Here is a 19657-nt window from a genome sequence, read left to right as displayed (position 1 = left end):
AACCACACATGACAGAACACTGAATCAATAAACTGCTTCTTAATAGCAGAAATGGGAAAAACAGTAGGAAAAGCTCTGATATAGTAACACCCACTGAAAAATAAATTTATTCCAGGAAAACTATAAACAATATACACGTAACAAGTTTAAAGGGTTTTTTCTTCTTGTTTACAGGAATGTACATTATTTTTGCTCATGTGCTAACACTTCCAGCAGTTCTGGCATCACCTACAACTTTGTGTCCATGATAATATTACCATCCTTGTCCTTTACTCTTACTCTCCCAGAGACATACTTGGTTTCCTGCTGTCCATTCAGGTACACGGTCTTGACAGTACCATCCGGGTACTCCCGTCTCTTGAACTGTGATGTGTGTAGCTCTCTCTGGCCATTATTGAACTCTATTGTTTTGCTTCCATCTCTGCATTAAGTAAATACATAAAAGATTTTTTTTAAACAATCAACATTGTAAGGATTATACATAGGTTTAAGCTTAATCTCAGAACAAATATTAAATATGCAAGCCTGAATGAAGGAAGAACTTAAAAAAAATAGAGGATTTGTGAGAAGCCTGTTTTGTTAAATATCATCCCAGCTGGCTGGTACTCAACCTGTTTCTGCAAAACTGACATCACTTCTTTATACTTGGGAGCCTTTACTGTGCTTTCTCAAAAACAAAAAATTTCAAACAGTAAATACATGCTTACAGTACAGTATGCTGAAATGTAAACTTCTAGACATAGAATTGTCACCTTCTACTGCCTCTGCCAGTGAGCCCTAGCTGCTACTTGCCTGTCAACAGTCCCGGGCACCTGACAAGGCAAAGCTTACCGCTGGATACGAACAATGGTACCATCTGGAAAGATACTTTCTTCTTGCCCGTCCGTAAATAAGTTTTTGATAGTTTGATCAGGGAAAGTAATTTCTTTCTTGCCATCAGGATAATGCTTCTCTGAAATGTATTTTGAGGCAATAAGCTTATTACATGACTGCAGGCATACACAGGGGGAGCAATTTTGAGAGTTGGTTGGGGTGGATGATTTCTTTACCTATTTGTCCATTTGGAAAATGCAAGACCTCTAAGCCATCAGAGTATGTAGTATGTGTAGTCTTAGCATCAGCATAGTAATAAATCTGCAGAAAACAGTTGAGATTTAACATAACTGGTGAGAAATTTTGTACACGCATGCATAAGTACTTACAGAAAAGTGCAGAAGATGTAGGCTACATACCACTGTTTGATCAGGCATAACCTGCTTCACATCCCCATTGAAGAAGGTTATAGTTATGGTCTTCCCATCAGAATCCACTTTTTTCCATGTCCCATTGGGGAAAAATATGAGATGACAACCATTTTTCAAAACCTTTTCAACCTAATGAATACATTACAGCGAGGTCACTGTTGAGCCATCATGCTCACATACTTGTTTCTCTTTCACAACAGCTGCATGTGGAATTTCAGGGTACCGAGCTCTTGTTTTACCTTTCCATCAGGATAAGCAGTTTCTCTCTGTATCTCTTCACTGTCTGTATATGCAGGTCCAGATGATGACACATGACCTTCGTTAGGAGAGATGTCCTGAAATCACAACACTAATCTAAGCATAAACTCAAATCAAGCTTTGTCTTTATACATGTTTTTTTTTCCTAGGCTGACAGGTGTTTTAGGAAAAAAGGAGCATCAGGAGGAAGACAAGTATAGAAAGGCATAAACATAATCTGGGTTTTATTTAACTCCTGATAGAATTCAAGTGGTAAGACTGAGACTCAGCTATAGATGGTTGTCTGAGGTCAACTGTAGTCTGGACTGAAGTGGAATTTAGTGGTGTGTCGTAGTGTGGTGCTCAACCACCTTAAGTCATCCATACAAAGGTATGAAGCAGTTGAAGTTTCATAAAACCTGAATGCTACCTACAGCAACAGTTGATTCTTGTACGGTTGCTCTACAGGGAACATAAAAACATCTATCTTTTTCCCCTCTGTCAAAGGTGAAACATTTTGCAGAATTCGGGGGGCAGGATATTATTTTCTTTCCTCAGTCAAAGAACATCGCAATTACTAGACACAGGTATGACAATAAAATTGCAGTTGAACATAAGAAGGTGAGTCAACAGCTTCACCAGTCACCCTCCAGACACTCATTTAAGTACAAGTGACTATTGTTTTACCACCTTTAAAAAAAAAAAAAATAATAATATCAGGATACAGGACTTACTACCATAAAAGTCCTAGAAGAATCTTCTGTTGCCATCATTGTCTCAGAGTCGCTTCTGTCATTAGCAGGTGCTGATGCAGGTGTTCTAGAAAGCTTTCCTACTCAGAAACATGTAATGAAGTTAATTCGGACAGTAAAATTAAAGTACAGTTTAAGCATTACAATCATAATTAAGTATGAGGTTGAGTTGCGCAAGACACCTACATTTAAGTGCAGCAGAAACTGAAAGTGTATTTATGAGAAGAATGGCATAAGCCAGCTCCCAGAGGTATGTCACTGCTTCATCTGTCAGCAAGAAACTATAACTGAGGGAGAGTTGCAACAGGCACAATGCTTGCACTGTCTCTCCTATTTCATTTCTGTAGATCTACAAATTATTTTCCCCCCCTGCGGATCTAGACAACATTTTTAAAGTTATGCCTTATAATGAATAAAGGCAGACTAATGTCACCTTTCAACAGGAACTGGTTGGCAGCCTTTTCCCGTGTCTCCTAGCACGCCAGAAAGATTACCAAAATAAAACCAGCAAGGGATTCAATTCTGGAACGCGCTCCTCTAACAGAGAACACGATGGTTGCTTGAGCTGCCAGAGGTGTCAAAAAGTACCCTCCAGTTACTTTCTGTACGCGATTACTCATTAGGAACGGGTATAGCTGCCAACGGCATTTGCTCGTAACTGTGAGCAAGGAGCACCTGCTAAGGCATTGCCCACGCAATTACAGATCCTGGTAACAGAAGGTTCTGAAGAGACACAGCAATTGTGATGATACCGACATAGTCAGCTAATCAACATCCGCCGCTTGGAGAACATCGGCGATGAATGCCATTTTGGATCACAGAACGCACCTTCTGGTATGCTCCAGCTCACCACGCGTGACCAGAAGCATTTTCCTCTAAGAATGGTCTCATCACAGCTTTCTCCAGAATCTTACCCTGGGAGCTATTTATCCATACGCTCATGCCCGTTACAACTCTTCTCTATCTGCTTTTGAGGTGGCGATGCACTCTTTTTAATAAAAGCAAAAATCCACATTGATTTTTTCAGAGTTAACAGAATTCTCTGATTAGACAAACATTTATACCTTTTGCCTGTGAATAACTTTTGCCGTTTATCTTGCTGCACTTCTGTACTGGAAGAAGCAGAGATGCAGTTTGACTTTTTGGGCCTCTATTTGATAGACACTAAAAGAAAGTAAGTTATTTGTGGGTTATGTGACATTCATTCATACAGCAGCCACAAACTTTATACACCACGTGACATGAAGATTACTGGAAGCTTTCTGCACAACCTATACATTTTTGAGATTTAGTCAACAGGAGGGCCCATGTGCTGTAGCCCAAGCTATACTTTGGAACTTTTCCTCTGCCTGCTGCCTCACTACCAACAACTGCAGAATGCTAATTTGGTGCAAGCAATCTAGAATAAAAGTTTGCATTTCAAAACTAAATATAACTACTTTGGACAATGGTGAACTGCCTGGTTTGCCTGGCTGATCCTTAAGGTGCAGGGTTTCACAGGTTAGATCCCATCTACGATTTTTCTCTTACAATTGCTTATTTTTCACTTCCTGAGTTCCTCAACAGAATGGATGCTGCACATTGTGAACATTGGCATTCGGAGAGAATGTGGTATTAACAAAATTCTGCGTCTGTCACCATTAGCGGAGTCCCAAGATGAGTAAATTGGAAGTAAACATTTAAGCTGTAACTATTGGATTCCAAGTTTATGACCCAAAACTCCAGGGTATTCACACAGATTAATTTAAAATACCAAGATCAGTAACTTACAGATTCTGCTCTTTTTAGAGTCATCCCAGCATTTTCTATTTTCTTCTTGCTTCCAGCAGCTTCTACTTTCTTCCAGGCTTCTAGACGAAACCTCTCCATAATTTTGACTTCCTCCTTTAGCTCCATATTCTCATTTACTAAAGCTTCTATTTGATCTTTCAAGCGTCGATGGGTGGTTGACCATTTTCCCTCTTTTCGTTTTAAATCTTCCTGTAACTCTGCAATTTGCTGTTTCAAAGCCTTAGAAAAAGGCATGTTATAAATTAAAGAGCTTTCACTTTTTAAAATATTAAAATATCTTAATGTTCCAATATAAATACAAGCATACAAAAAAGCACAGGAGTGGGGAGAAGAAAAAAAAAAGATCAGCTTAATGGGGCAGAGGGTGAGAGGTAGAAGTTTTCATCCTGAAAGAGATATTATTTACTTTAGACTACCAACTTTATAAGCTCAACTTCAATCACAGGAAGTGTCTTTATTGCCCTCTTGGCATCCTTTACACTTCACAGATTGGCCAGTGCAAATACGCTTAAGACAGAAACATGAAATCTTTAGGCTACCCTTGAGAGAACCCTTCAAAAACCTTGACAGAGGAAAACAGGGAGGAGACAATCCCATAAAACACATGTGAATCTGCCTAGCCAGTTCAGCAAATGTTACTTCAATCTGTTGGAGTTATGTAAGGGAAATCTGTAGGGAAGGAGGAGGGAAGTCCATGTGTGACGTTTAATACAACTTGTCTGTACATCTCATGTACCATACATCCTGCCGATGAAGGAACAAACGGATCTTGTTTCTTACATCTCTGATACCTAAAGACTACAACTAAGTAATAACAAAATGTAACTTTGAAACTTGTAAGAGACTACTACCTTTACTCTACAACAGTTACAGACGGATAAAACTCAAGTACAGTTCTAGTCTGCATTTTGATCCACTAACATGAATAAAAACTAACAACTTAACATTAGCTACAGTAATTCTGTATCAAAGTTGAAGATCATTCTACCATAGTTATGAACAGTTTTTGGTGTGACAAAATTATTTGCTCATCAGGGGTTTTTGCCTTAACACCAAACAACAACATTGTGAAGACTGTAGTTCTTTCCTCAATTATGCCATGTCTACTAACAGTTCCCATCTTGAGATCACTTGAAATCTTTCAAGTTAGAATTTAGTTCTTGACTGCCCTTAAATGAATTTAAGTGTTCCTGAGTAGACTAGAGGAATAATATATTTTTATACCTGAATTTCATCACGTTCTTTTTTATCTGGAATTGCTTTAGCTTCTGTGGTATATTTTTCAAAAACTTTACGCTCCTTTTGCAGCTTTTTCATTTCCTTTTTTTTATATTCTTCTATTTCAGCCAGTTCTCGGGCTTTCTGCTGTTGAAAGTCTGTAATTTCTTTCCTATAATTATGAAACAAAGATGTCATTTTAGCCCAAAACTACTTCAATTCTGGATTTTAAGGAAGAAGGTGAAGACACTGAATTTTGTGGTCATTCATTCCAATCCAGCATCTGTTACCCCCAGGAAGACTTACCTATAAATGGTATTATTTATTTAAGGAGTAAGAACTGTCACACAGCTAGTGTTTGAAGTCCAATGATTTCTATTTTTATATCTTCTAGTCACAAAAGTTTTCCTGAATTTAAAAAAGCTTTGGCTAAAATCTTCCAACATTCTCCAAAGCAGTAGAACGCCATTCCCCCCAAAACGCCAGGGAAAAGAACCTGCTAACAGCAGGAGGTGGTCACAAATTAAACACTGGCCAACAACAGGATGCTGTTTCCAAACAAAACAAAAGTGATTTTGGCAGGAATAGGTGTGCCACACTTCAGTCACCAGAGACAGTTATTCTGCTCTGTACGTTGCTTACAAGTCCCCCAGTTCAAATGCAGGTATTCTCGGGTTGTACACACGAACGTTCAATCCAAAGGAAGAGCATCAGATGCGTCAGCATGAAGACCAGTTTTGCAAGACTGATTTAGGACTGTGTTATCGCTCAGAACAAAAATACACAAATTCTCCCAAGTATAGCCTTCAAGGATATCATATGAAACTAGCAGGGGTTCTTAATATTATAATTTGTGTGTAAGCAATAATTAGAGTTTAATATCTACATGGAGCCACAACCAGTTTCTTGACCCATGTCTCCACTGGTAATGAAACACACCAATTATTTATCTATGCTGTTGGTAACTGGATATTATGATAGTCTGGATCATACTGTGTAAGTGAATGCACCAAAACATTTCCATTAAAAATTACCTGATACTTGCCAAGGCATGCTCTCTTTCTTCACGGAGTTTAGTTAGAGTTGTGTTTTCAGCTCTGAATCTCTCTATTTCAGCTTCCAATTCAGTGAGTCTCTCTCTCAGTACCTGGGATGGAACAGTGTTTCCTGTCAAAGAATACCCAGATGCAAGTTACCTAATCAACATCCATAAGACTGAAGTAAACAATCACACACACCACTTAAAAAAAAAAAAATCAAGTGATACTACTTTAGACATGGTAGTAGTATTGCAAAAAAATTCCACTATTCAAATAACTCAGAAGTGACATTTTAAAGCACTCTGCACTATTTACTCAAGTACATCAAATATTGATTATCTCTATCATCTTTGTAGAACTAAATATATATTAAGAATTGGAATGTGAAGGGCTTCACATCAAGCTAGATAAATTAAATGAAGGTATAAGGGCCAAGCATCAAACAGGAAAGTTAATGGTTGTAAGTTTTTCCAAGTTTTATTCACAACAAAGTCTGCCTACGCCCATCACCAATGTGACATCTGTTGCTGAGGCTGATAATAGGATTCATAAGCTTTCTTGCCATTCCAGTTTCCTGTTCATTTACCACTTCAATTAATCCACTTCATACTGAGTATGCAAGAGAAGAGCCTAAATTCTGATGTTGCAGTGTAGGTAGCTGCCTTATTCACACCTAAATGCTCTGAGATTCAGTAAAGAAATCTCTACCCCTCTTCCTGCAAACACCTAGCAGGCATCTTTAGACAACCCCACAAAATCAGTTCTCCACAAAACAATAAACAGAAGCACGAGCTTTCATATGAACTTTTCATAAAAACTTAAAATCCTAAACTTGCATTGGAGCAGAGTTTGAAACCAAGATCTCGCCACCTTACAGAGAAATTATTTAAATGCTAGGCTATGTCATCATGCTTTCATGAACAACTGCGTTTTTAACGATCTCACATAAATGCAACAGCTTCAGCAGGAGCTTTCAGAGGCAGTCCTTCCCCAGACTATAACCGCATGGTCAAAATCAACTTGGGCAAAGCAGAAAAATGAATCCATGTTTCCCATATTTCATGTGAATTCTCTAGATACTATACTACTGTCAGACAATATGGACAGGGCTGCTGCCTCCTTATATTTTATAAGAGGAGCGAGCTAACCTAACAGTGCATAGCATTACCCTACTGTGATGTAAATGCCCACTGTCACTGGAAAGGGAGGTACCGCTTCCTTTTTGGCATGCCTTTGGCACTTCCCTTGATTTAGAAACGGTGAGCAAGCAGCTCCAGATCATGGTAGTTCAATGAGCTGCTCTGACAAGAAACTAGCCTCCAGGAAAAAAAAAAAAAAACACCACACTTTTCACCGCTCATACTGCAAGCTGCATAATTGTTAGATCTGACATCAGATATGCAACCAGGAGAGGAAATGAAAGGTGAGAACAAGGCCATTCCCTGCAGCAGAAGTCTGTACTTACACCCTTTGGTGTAAAGGTAGAAACGCAGCTTAAGCGTTAGAAGTAAAGACTTGTAATATATGTCGTCTTCAACATTTCCTACCAGTTGCTGTTCTCTCACCTCCTGGCACCTGTTCCACATTTGATATGATTTCGCGCTCCGAACGACAGCCTGCCTTCTGTTTCGGTTTCAGTGAAGGAAACAGTTTCATCATCAGGTTTGACACAGGAGGTTCATTTGAATCACTGTCCACTGCAGAGTCTTTGGACATTTCATCTCCCCTCTTTGAGGCAACTTTTCTCTTCATTGCTTTATCTGGGACAGTTGTATCATTCTTACTGGAAAACTCTGTCTGTAGAGGTATTTTGCTATGTTTTTCAGGTAAATCATTGTTAACATAATTTTCATCAAGATCACTCCATGTTCTTTCATCATCAAACTCAAACTTACTCCTGCTTATACAAGATATGCTTCTCTGATGGTCTGAAGTTTTTCTAATCTTCTGCTTCGATAGCGCACTGCAATCTTTGTCTGACAAGCCAAGGCCAGCATCTCCATTTTTGCTTTCTTTGCTGATGTCTGTAACATAACCTCCACAATCAAAAAATTCCAGATCACTTTCTCTATGGCTCATTAATGATGTCTTAGCACCTTCATTTTCCTGCTTTAATGTAGTCTCAAATTCACTCTCTGAATCTGTAGTAGTATCACCATTTCCCTCATCCTTATCTTCAGTTACAGTCCATTGATTACTTTTTAAGACAGGAGCTGCTGTCATGGAAGAAGCTGAAAATATTACACTGTCCGTTTTATTCAGTGGATCCTTCATTTTAAAAGCTGTTTCTGAATTTGAGACTGTATGCGTAATTGCTCTATCATTTATATTTCCCTGTGCCATACAGTCTGCCTTTTTATTTCTCCTATTTATAAGTTCAACAGCCAGCGCCTTTACTTGCTGCTGTTTTGCCTTGATAGGGGTAGAAGACATTCTACGGCCTTTTAAAGTTTGCCGATCTTGATCTAAGATCCTTTGCACAAAAGAGGAATTACTTGAGAAAGATATTTCATCTGCAGCTTGTTCTAGAAACAAAAATTCATCTAATTCTATATTCTCTTTTTCTTTTTCTTTTTCCCAGTTTTCCATCTTGTTCTGAAATGAAACTTCAAAAGACAGTTCTGGATCTTTTACAGGATGACCTATATGACATTTAGAATTAGAAAAGGTACTGGCCAGCTCCTGAGACAACCGAGGCTTTTCTGTGCCAGGTAATTTGTTTCCAGTTTTGCCAGTATCAGACTTAGCAAATTCTACTATGTTCTCTTTATTTTCTATTTTGTTGTTAATTTCTGATGGGAAAGAATCTCTCATCTCCCCATCATGATTTTTTCCTGGTTGCATTCTTGTTTCTAATGGCAAGATACTTTTTTCATTGTGATTCCCGAGTACCAGCTTCTTCTGAATAGTGCAATGTTTTGCTTTATCAGGGTGGTTATATTTTTTGCACGGTGCAAACGGGTTCTCAGGAACCAGCTCTTTGCCAGGAGGCATAATTTTCTTCTGCATTTGTGATCTGTCCACTTTAATAGCATTTCTGTCATCTGAAGCTCTTTGTTGAAGTTTTGGGGTGCTTTCTCCAAGTTTCGTAATTTTAGATTTGGCATTACTGAATCTTGTTAAGCCTTCTCCTCTTTTCAGGAAGGGTCGTTTGATCACTGGTTTCTGAATGGCTGATCCATTTGTCTCCTGAAAAGGGAAGGGAAAAGTAAAACACAAAATGTTAAAGAGCCCCTAACACAGTTTGAAGATTTCTGCAAATAAACCCCACATCTGAATATTACATTCAGCGTTAGCTTTTGATGCTAGAATATTCCTTGTACGTTTTTAGAGCACCTATCACACCTTGGCACAATATATAAAGAACTATAAAGTTAAAAAAAATAACCTGTAATGTCTGGTTTTGCTCCCGACGCTGCTCTTCTAGTTTTATCTGTTCTTCCAGAAATTCTTCAAATGTCTGTTTCTTGTCCTGAATTGCAGCTTTAATAGGTCTAGTGTAATTTAAAAAAAAAAAAAAAACACAAGTCTTACATTTCTACAACTGTGTTTAACATCACTGCTATTCAAAGACCTAAAGTGTAGTTACATAAAAGATGACAAACTGTGATGTACTTTGGTCATTGTCAAAATTAATCTCAGAAATGCATTATAACAGTAGCTGTTTACCTTTTGAGAAATGGATTATCAAATCCCTGCTATAGTTAATATACATATCTAAAAGATACCATAATCAGGTGTGCTGGTTTTCGCTGAAAAGGGGTTAATTCTCTTCACTGTCGTGGTCAGGGACCTGTCCAGCTTCCTGCACTCTGCCGTGTCAGCGGGAGACTGGGGCGGGGGGCCACGGCCGGGGCAGCTGACCCCAACTGGCCAATGGCATGTTCATTTCATATCATGTGACACCATAACCAGTACATTAAGGGGGGAGCAGTTTGCTGCTCGGAGGAGGCACGGCGTCAGGTCAGCGGGTGGTGAGTGGCTGCGTCACGTGCGGTTTGTTTTGGCAGTTCATCCTGCTCCCCCCTCCCTCCCCCCCCTCAGGTTTCGCACCTCTCGTTTTCCTTTCCATTGCATTTTTTTTGTTGTTTTATTTTAATTATTAAACTGTTCTTATCGACGAGCGTTACCCTTCTGATTCTCTCCCCCATCCCACTGGTGGGGCAGTGAGCGAGCAACTGTGTGGGGCTGAGTTGCCGGCTAAACCACGACAGTAGGTTTTGCTGTTTCTTCTTTCATTGCTTTTCTCAACGACCCCATCTTCTGCCCAAACCAACAAACTTTCATTCTTATTTTAGTCATACTACCAATGCCTACAGTACCACCTTACCACCCAGTAATGCTACTGCAACTGTGTTCCTCATGTCCCCCTTTGATACTCCTCCTCCTTCACAGCCTTGGACTGGTCTGACTGGGATAGAGTGAGTTTTCTTCATTGCAGTCCATACAGTGCTGTTTTTTGGATTTGTGACTACAACAGCATTGACAACACAGCAATATTTTAGCTGTTACTGAACAGTGCACTCCCATGCCTCCAGCAAGTAAGCTGGGGTGGGCAAGAGGCTGAGAGGGGACAGAACCGGTACAGCTGGCCCAAACTGACCAAAGGGACATTCCATGCCATATAACATGATGTTCAGCAGTAAAAACTGGGGGCTCAGTCTTCCAAAAGTAGTTGTTGCTCAGACACCAAGTAGACATTGGTCTGCTTGTGGGAGGTGGAGACATGCATCACATGGGGCTCCCCCTCCACCCTTCCTTTACTTATTAAACTGCTTTTATCTCAACCCATAGGTTTTCTTGGGTTCGCTCCTCAGATACACTCTCCCATTCTGCTCTGGGGAACAGAGTGAGCAAGCAACTCGGTGGGTGCTTAGTTGCTGGCTGGGCTCAACCCACCACAGCCTGGAACAAGTATTTGTCTTTGAGATGACCTAGCAGACAAGGCAGAGTTTGGCATTTAAAACAATGCCAACCCTACTTTTATTCTATCAACTCCATAAACAAAGCTTTTACCATACATGAGAAGGCTTCTGCCACAAGCACTATTATTACTTCTTAGCCATACACAAATGTTTAAACAAACACAACTCCTGGTAATAAACTAAAAAGTCACAGCCTTACACAGAGCCTCCTTCACATTACTACTTTTGCCACATAACAGTGGATAGGAGGTTGTAATAAATCAAACTGGGAACAGTAATTATAATATAGGCTTAGTATATAAGCAGTTAAAACATGCTTCTAAACTATCATTGCCCCAGGTTGCACGCACCTCTTCAGCCAATACACAACATCACATCTTTCACAGCATAAACAATTTCAAGCCAGAGCCTCTTTTACTACAGGTCTCCACAGTACCTAGCAAAATGGAAACCCTGGTTGAGAAAGCTACACAAATTGAGAATGCCAGACTTTTTCAATCAGGACTCAGAATTCAACCAAATTTCTGTTATCTATTTGATAAAAACCACATAATAATGGTCTGAATTACCTTTCCTCTGTATTAGTCCACAAATGCTTTCCTCCGCTGGAATTTTCAGAGAGATCTGCACTTTCCACACATAAAGGATCAATGTGATGATCTTCACTCTCCATTAATATTTCCATGTTCTGTTCTGGACACCGTATGGTTTTTCCTATTAAATTAATAGAAATTTTTTTTTCCTCCCCAACAACAGATCAGTTTTCAGCTCATACTTTAAGCACCATTCAAGTCAGATTAAAACCAGAGGGGAGCTTCATGGTAATGTAGTCTGAATTCCTACATAAAATAGATTTCCCCAAATTGATTATTTGAATTTGAGCTTTCTTTTTAAAGGAACATCCAATTATGTATTAAAAATTTTCCACTGACCGTAAGTAACCCATTCTGATTGTTCATCATCTTTGTTATTGTTAGTTTATGGCTTAAAAATAAAACAGCTGAACAAATTTGGATTTCTGCTGTAACTGAACAGCTCTCTTATCAGGCTTCTGTTTCCCATATATATATATATATACACACACACACATATATGTATAAATTAAGATCAGTATCCTTTCACATCCTCTTAGACCAAGCCCTCTGATTAAAAGGTTTAAAGCTGGTATGAAGTATGACGAAATGCAATCTCATACCTTTTCCCCCAAAACCTCTATAGGTTTTCAGCAACCTTATTAAACTGCTTCTTTAAAACCAAAACTATTCCCATCATAGCAGCATAGTAGTCATGCTGGTGCCAATGATAAAACTGCGGAGGAAAGATAACGAACTCCAGTGCATTGCCCATATGATGGGATCTCTTCATCAACCCATCTTGACTCCTAATTCCAGTTCAGTTACTAATCGTCACAATAGAGCTGGTCTGAAGACATTGTGTACCCTGGGCAGATTGTTATTTCCACTTGCCACACGAAAACATGGGTGCAGTTCAGCCCAAACAGTTCAGCTATCCAATATCTATCATTATTTGCTATTTTCCCAGTGTTTACCATATGTAACTTTAGCAATAAAGATTACATTTTTTTCCTAGAACAGACAAGCATTTCATACAGACAGAAGAACCTGACTTTTTCCTCATGCAGCTTTTAACAAAACTTACATGGACATCAACAGGAACACTCTGAGGTCTGTAAGCTGCCAGTAAACCACGCAACAAATCAAGTAAACCAACACTTGTATAAAATCTTCACAATAAGTAGTAGAAAATTATGCTCAAAAAATACAAGGGGGAAAAAAATCCCACGACACACCAAGTTATCTTTCTGTAAACGACTAACCAGTAATATATCTGTCTTCCTCATTTATCAAACAGTTCTGCATTTTCAGAGGCACACCCAGATCTTGTTTCTGAGAGGCAGATGCTCCTGAAAGACTGTTCTTCAAAGACAAGTTGCATTCTTTGTTGTTTAACTATTGTAAAAAATCACTGTCCTGTGCATGTGGAGAAACAATCGGAGCATAAGCTCTGTCTTCAAAGATATTCTGATACCCAGGTGATGGCAATTGGTGTAAAGCTGTTAAGCCTGCTGAATGCCCAGGTCTTAGCTTTTGACTTTCAGCCATTAGAGTATAGCCTTGAATTTAAAAGAAAAATATGGCTGTGTCATTGTATCTGTATTACAACACCACTGTTCCACAGGAGAAAAGAAATGGCACTGAACAGCAAGGCTGATCACCAGCCTCCGTCCTTATGTTACTGATCAAGAATAAGCGATTAGGCAATCTGGATTTTGTTCTCCTATGGCTAAGCCCTAAACTCACTTTCTCAGGTAGGCAGAGTGGAAGAAAGATAATTATTTAAGTCAGGTTGGACTGATACTGCCAACAGGAGAAAATACCCCTGCCCAACTCTAGAAGGTTTTTCCAGCTCAGCAGTTTTCCATCCCTTTGCACACAGCAAATGAGACTGGAAACTGATACAGGTTACAAGTGTTTGCTTTTTGATACAGATCAGCTCCCTAGTCCAGTTCAGTTCATCACCTCAACAAATTTGTGCTGCATGAGCACAAATGAGGAGGGACCACTTCATTTGGATACAGTGATAGCTGAAAGCAATAAAAGTATTGTGAGAAACAGCAAATCAGAAAGGAAAGCAACTGGTTTACACTGTCTTTTATATTTAAAATATGTTCTTCAGAACAAGGGCTCCCATCATAGCACATATTCATCAAGTTACAATTACATCTGGCCTTTTATAAAAACAGGATAGTATTCCTTCTACAGTAGCACTCAACTTACAGGCTCTGAAGTGATGCAGCATTTATCTTTGACTAATCAAGATGAAGAACACCAAATACCCTTTCAGATTTTAACTGGCAAATTAGATTAAATTCTTCAGTTTATTCAAAGTACGTCATACGCTTTCTTTCTCAACTTACCAAGAACTGCTGTCTGGCCAGTTACCATGCTAAGTAGCTTCTGCTGCTCTTCCATTAGCCTTTGAAGTTGTTCCATCTGTTGTTTCTTTAGCTGTTCCTGTTTCTGTTGTTGCAATTCCCTCAGCTTTTCAAACAAACAAAAAAAATGTATTAGAGGCTAGGCTTACTTAGAATGTACCACAGGATTAGCGCCATCGAGACAAAGGGTATTTCCTGTTTTACAGATGTTCCATTAGGTAAGTGTAACATGAAGGAAATTAAGAGTAAGAAATGCTATGTTAAACAAAATTTTCAGTTTTTTCTGTCTATGAATGCACATGGTATTTCCAGTTTGCCCAATTAACAGTTCCACTAGTCTTTAATTGACCAACCTGCAAAAAATAGGAATCAGAACACTAATTTCTAGTGTATGGGAAAAACATTCAAATTCTGCTCTTTCAACACCAACTTCCACTATGCCATGTTTTTATTAAAATACAAAATACTTCACAGTAATTAAAGCTTTAGAAAAAGTGAGAAGGTTTTTTTCTCTCCAAGATCTCAGTTACAGTGAACAGTACTGATACGAAGGACCAAGAAAGGGGAAAAAGAGCAAGGGGGAAAAAAGACTCATGAAGCTGAATGAAAAAAAGAATTAAAATACTGATCAAATTCAGTAATCAAGTCTTCACTGTCTTGTGTAGCAGGAGTGCCTGACCCCTGCCTCAAGACCAGCCTCGAGGGCCATACAAAGGCAGGACATTTTGTACCCTACCAAACCACAGCAACAGGTTGTGGGCCTCCACGTCTATCTCTATCTCCAGCACATACATATGTGCTGGTCCCAGCTCCTCCAAAGGAAAGGCAGGAGGCCTGATGAAATCTTTCCACAGATCAACCATTGGACCACATCTGTCATCCAACAGGTGAGAAAAATTTCCCTTGAATTCTCCTTTTAGTCCCTTAGAACTCCAGTGAAAGCCGAAGTAAGGCACTATGGAAGTAGAAGCTGTGAGCTAATGATCAAGATCTGAAGATCACCTAAGTCTCATCTCCAACCCCTTCACTTAATTAATTAAAGAAATCATGCTTTTACCTGTTCTGATAATATAGTCAGAAAACCAAACTGAAAAATATCTCATACATCTAAAACTACATTCATCATTGCAAGCATCAGATTAATTTTTTTATAATATATTAGATTGTCAATAACCCTCTAAGACAGTAGACTTAATTCCTCTTAAGATACCGTTAAACCAGCTAATATCTGTCATTTAGCTACTGTTTGATACTGCTGACAACACTGAAAAAGTGAATAAATATTTTCCTATCACACAAAATAGATGAGAAAACTTTTATAGTACCTCATAAGTTGTGGAATTCTTCTCAAGAGACTCACACACATCCCCCCACACCCCACTCGAGTGAACAGACACAGGGATTTGTGCTGAGGTAGCTGCTAACAGAGTGGACAAGGAGGTGAGTTCTCGGTCCTTAACAGCAAGATCTACTGAAGTGCCTCTGAACACTTTGAGCTAACACAATTTACAGCTAGTGATTGGGGAGACCTATGAGTGAACATATAGCCAGTTACAGTGGATTAACTGACGTGCTTGCATTGGAAAAAAACAATAACATCACAGTGTTGTAATTCCAGGCCTTTTTGATCTAATGTCATGGATACTTCATCATATTCAACACTAACATCTCCCCATCTAAACAGAACCAGGCACATGGGTGTGCATAGCTACTTCGAGAACTAGCAGATGATGTTCTTATAGATACAAGAACATACAACTTCACCATGTTTTCAATATCTGTGGTGAAGTGCTATCACTGTAACGATCAGCACCCCATTTCCACAGCTTCAAATGCAGAAGCAACAGAACACTAAAACTGCGCACCTTCCCAGGTAAAAAGATTTCAAGAAGTACACTGCCACTGAATGTAATTTCATTTTAAACTGGAACCTGCACCAGCTGGAAACAACTGAAGTTAGACTCTCCATAACTGCACATCATGAGGAGGACACCAATTTTCACGCATGCATAACTGTGACTTAGGACTTGCTCTTTAAGCTTGCTGTGTTCCATATGTTGCAAAGTTTGCTTACTTCTGGGTATGACAAATCATATGCAGAAATAAAATAAATCTTAATCAATGTAATCAAGGAATTGTAGAACTTTCACCTGTTCAAGCTTTTGTAAGAGTGGATCGCTGTGATCGGATTTATTCTGACCATCCACTTCACCATGGACAAAGTCTGTTTTAGAGGCTTCTACATTATATGCTGCCATGGGAGAAGATGTTTCAGGGGCATATTGCTGAAGCGTACACAAGGTGCCAGACTCTTCTTCACACAAGGAGTCATCACTTAAAGAACAGCTGTCTGAAAGACGCAACCCTTCAGCAGGGAAAGCTGTGATGTTTCCAGGTCCAGATAATAAATTTTCTTTGTTGATTTTCAAACTGATAAAATTAGGATCTAATAAGACTCCAGCACGGGAACTATCGGACATCCAATGTGCAATGAAGTTCTGTTCAGGACTCAGATCTTCACCAGTTGGCATCTTGTAAATTGTATTCCATTTGCTGATACAGCATTAGCATAACAATATTACGTTATGTAGCTTTAGGTCAGTAAAACTTTCAAAGTTCCAGGTATTTGGTATGGATGGTTTTAGCACCTAGAAATTAAGCAGATAAACAAAATTAAAAATCTACAATAACAGATCCCACTAAAAGAAAGTTCCTTTCTTATAACTAACCTAGTGTATTTACAAAGATAAGTCACAGTCTACTTTTCCCTAGGCAATAGAAACAATTCGGACGGCTAGTAACAAACACTTTCTATGCAAGAAGTCAACATAATCCAACTTTTAACCTCATTATTTATCTGAGTGCAGTTAGTATTATCTCAAATACTATAAAGCTGTGTATAAGATTCTCTTCAGTAGTACAGAGAGGTATTCAGAATTTTTTTAAGTGCCTGCAGCAAAAGAAGTGATTTGAGAAGTTGAGAGACTTCCCTCACAGGACCTTGATATTAATGCAAAGTTTCAAATATGTCCATCTAAATATATTTTATTGCACATCTTTCAACGCAGCACTTATCGTTTTTGTGTGTTCTTTAGTTTCTCATGGAAACTCTACAACCATACTGCCTGTTTGCTTCTTCCTGCCAACCAGCTTCTTTTTTTAAATCCATCAAAAAATAAGTTTGAAGACTGCAAAAGTTTCAGTGATAACCAAATTCCTACAAGTATCTTAAAACATTAATGTATTCAGGTAAGTAGGAGACACAAAAGTGATTTCCTCACTTTGGAAGAAAAAAGAGGCAGAACTGCTGCCGATGATGATGTGGCAAGCAAAAGCCTGGCAACTCAGCCCTGCTACCTCAAACTAGTCCCAGGGCAATTAACTCCGTGCCTGTGCATACCGTGTGTCCAGGGAATACAGGGAGAGAAGGGACCACGGGATAAAGGACAACCACTGCAGTCCAAGCTCAACAGTCCTGCCCATCAGCAAATAACTTCTTAAAGCTTTCTCATTCCCAAGAGATCAGTTCATACCAGCTCCTGCTTAACTTTCCTGCTGCCAAAAGGCCTTTACACTTTCAACCAAAGTTTGAAACCGTGACTAGAAGAAACAGTGAAATTCCCTTACAAAAATGTTTTTCAACTACCTTCTGTTTTGAGACGACACTAGAAGTTCCCAGCGAGGTACAAACTCCTTGAGAAGGCAAATTCAAGCCTAGGGGTTCACACACTATTTTTCCTGTTGCCTTTTGGAGACTCTTGCGCAGCAGCCTACCAGTTTGAAGCCTCCCCTAAAGCCTAAGAGGAGCAGCACCTTCATGACAACCGAATGGCTGAGACTGACGCGCCCCGGGGAGGAGAGGAGGGACGCAGGGATCCCGTCAAAGGCCTCCGGCGGGCAGATGAGCACAGCCGCGCTCTCCAGTTCAGCCGAGCCGAGCCAAGGGCCCAGGCCCGGCGCCTCCCTTACAGAGGACGCCCCAAACGCACCGCCGGGTCCCGCCGCTCCCCCGACCCTAAGACACCCGCACCGCGACAGCTCCGACCCGCCACCCCTCACAAGCACCGAGGCGACAGCACCAGCACCACACCTCAAACCGCTTCCTCAGCTGCCCCCTCTCTCCTTCTATTACAAACCTGCCGCCATCGCACAGCCTCCCGGCGCCACAGGCTGGGCACCGCCCCGGCGCCGAGCATGCTGGGAGTTGTAGTCCCAAACCACCTCCTTCCCTGCCGGCTGCGAGGCGGCTCTTCGGCGCTCGAACTACAGTTCCCAGGAGCCTCAGCGGTGAAAAGGCCGTTGATGGGCATGAACAGTGTGCCCGCCATCGCCCCCGTTCCTTCCCGGGGCTGTCAGGGGCGGGAAGAGGTGGCGGGGATCCCCTCACGCACCTCGCTCCTGAGGTGGCTCTTCGGGGAGGCGGCGTTTCTGTGCCGGCAGCGCCGCTCCTCAAGAGGCAGGAGGCCGTATCGGGCCGGTGTTCCTCAGCGGCCGTCCTGACACGGTGTGTGAGGAGATTCCTATCTAGGCAGCGGTCTGCAAGCCTTTCGGGGTGCGGCGTTTTCTGCAGGGGTGAGGCTGTAGACTCTTAGTGTGCTTTTACTGCGGCTGCTTACACCCTTTTAATCTTTAAATAGCTGCAGTAAGGGAGGAACGGAAAGATAAATGGGCAAAAAGCATCCCCTGGCTGTCTGACATTTTGTGCTTTAGGCATGGTTTATCTTACTAAGAGAAATTAGTGTTTTCGTCTAAAATCCAGTAAGTGGCAGAGCATCACACTCCAAAAACTTGTGGTACGTCACAGGCTGTGACCTGTTCTTGCAGCTGTTGTTGTCAGGTACAAAACCCAGCTCTAGGTTGTATAAACCCAGGGCCACCCTTTCAGTTGCCTACTACTAGTTTTAATTTCCACTGTTAACTTTCGATAGTTCCACAGAGCTCTTTCTGCTAAACTATCCATCATCTTCCCTGCACTTTGGTTTGTCCAGTTATGAATATATTGTCTACATGATTGTCCTCAGACAGGATTCTGCATTAACAGCAATAAGCTACTGTGCTAGAAAATACAAGGATTTGTACTCGTGCTTTTTTAAAGCACAGCATCACACTCACTACCTTTGACATCTTTAGTAGGAAAATAGAGTAGAGGTTTGTTTTCAGTTTACCTGCACACTGAAGGCTTTACAGGACTACAGATTATTCATGCTTAGATGATAAAAATTTATTTTTAGCTCCCTCTCTGTGCTAAAAATATGATTCATTGCTTAAAATAGTGTTCAATTTAAATTTTGATCACGAAGTACAAGCTTGTGTGCTTGTGTGAAATCCTTTTGAGGCTATTGGGGCCTTATGGATCTCTACCAACATAAATTAAAATTGTAAGAATTAAGCCAGTGGTAACTGTCAGCAGTTCCATTTTGCATAACTTCCTTATGTGGTGCTGCAACAACACAGTATTCCAGTTAAAAATGTTTATCAGCATTTAATTAATACT

At 40.2% G+C, this 19657-nt stretch overlaps 1 protein-coding gene across 2 annotated transcripts; it reads right to left on the bottom strand.

Annotated features, from left to right (window-relative positions):
- Positions 1–74: 74 nt before the first annotated feature.
- CENPJ (centromere protein J) lies at positions 75–18356 on the bottom strand. 2 transcript variants are annotated; one of them, XM_064441224.1, is made up of 16 exons: positions 18300–18356; positions 16314–16811; positions 14146–14269; positions 11777–11921; positions 9671–9776; positions 7848–9471; positions 6277–6409; positions 5249–5414; positions 4004–4243; positions 3298–3397; positions 2216–2313; positions 1484–1579; positions 1233–1373; positions 1050–1134; positions 832–952; positions 75–421 (listed from the first exon to the last, which is right to left on the bottom strand). In XM_064441224.1, exons 2-16 carry the CDS (start codon positions 16692–16694, stop codon positions 229–231), a joined length of 3753 nt encoding a protein of 1250 aa, XP_064297294.1. In that variant the 5' UTR covers positions 16695–16811; positions 18300–18356; the 3' UTR covers positions 75–228. The 2 variants fall into 2 exon arrangements, with proteins under 2 accessions (XP_064297294.1, XP_064297295.1); XM_064441225.1 differs by having other exon boundaries at positions 2219–2313.
- Between the last annotated feature and the right edge of the window lie 1301 nt (positions 18357–19657).

Source organism: Phalacrocorax carbo, chromosome 1, assembly GCF_963921805.1.
Source record: "Phalacrocorax carbo chromosome 1, bPhaCar2.1, whole genome shotgun sequence".
NCBI classification, from domain to species: domain Eukaryota; kingdom Metazoa; phylum Chordata; class Aves; order Suliformes; family Phalacrocoracidae; genus Phalacrocorax; species Phalacrocorax carbo.
Note: the sequence above shows the minus strand (reverse complement) of the source record. Positions and strands in the feature narration are given on the sequence as shown.

Bases quoted from the DNA above. Each gene is read 5' to 3' on its own strand.
- CENPJ (XM_064441224.1), bottom strand. From the start codon at position 16,694: ATGCCAACTGGTGAAGATCTGAGTCCTGAACAGAACTTCATTGCACAT. The intron at 3,398-4,003 runs GTAAGTTACTGA...ACTTTCTTTTAG, and splicing joins CTCTAAAAAGAGCAGAATCT to TGTCTATCAAATAGAGGCCC. The intron at 953-1,049 runs GTAAAGAAATCA...AATACATTTCAG, and splicing joins TTTTCCAAATGGACAAATAG to AGAAGCATTATCCTGATGGC.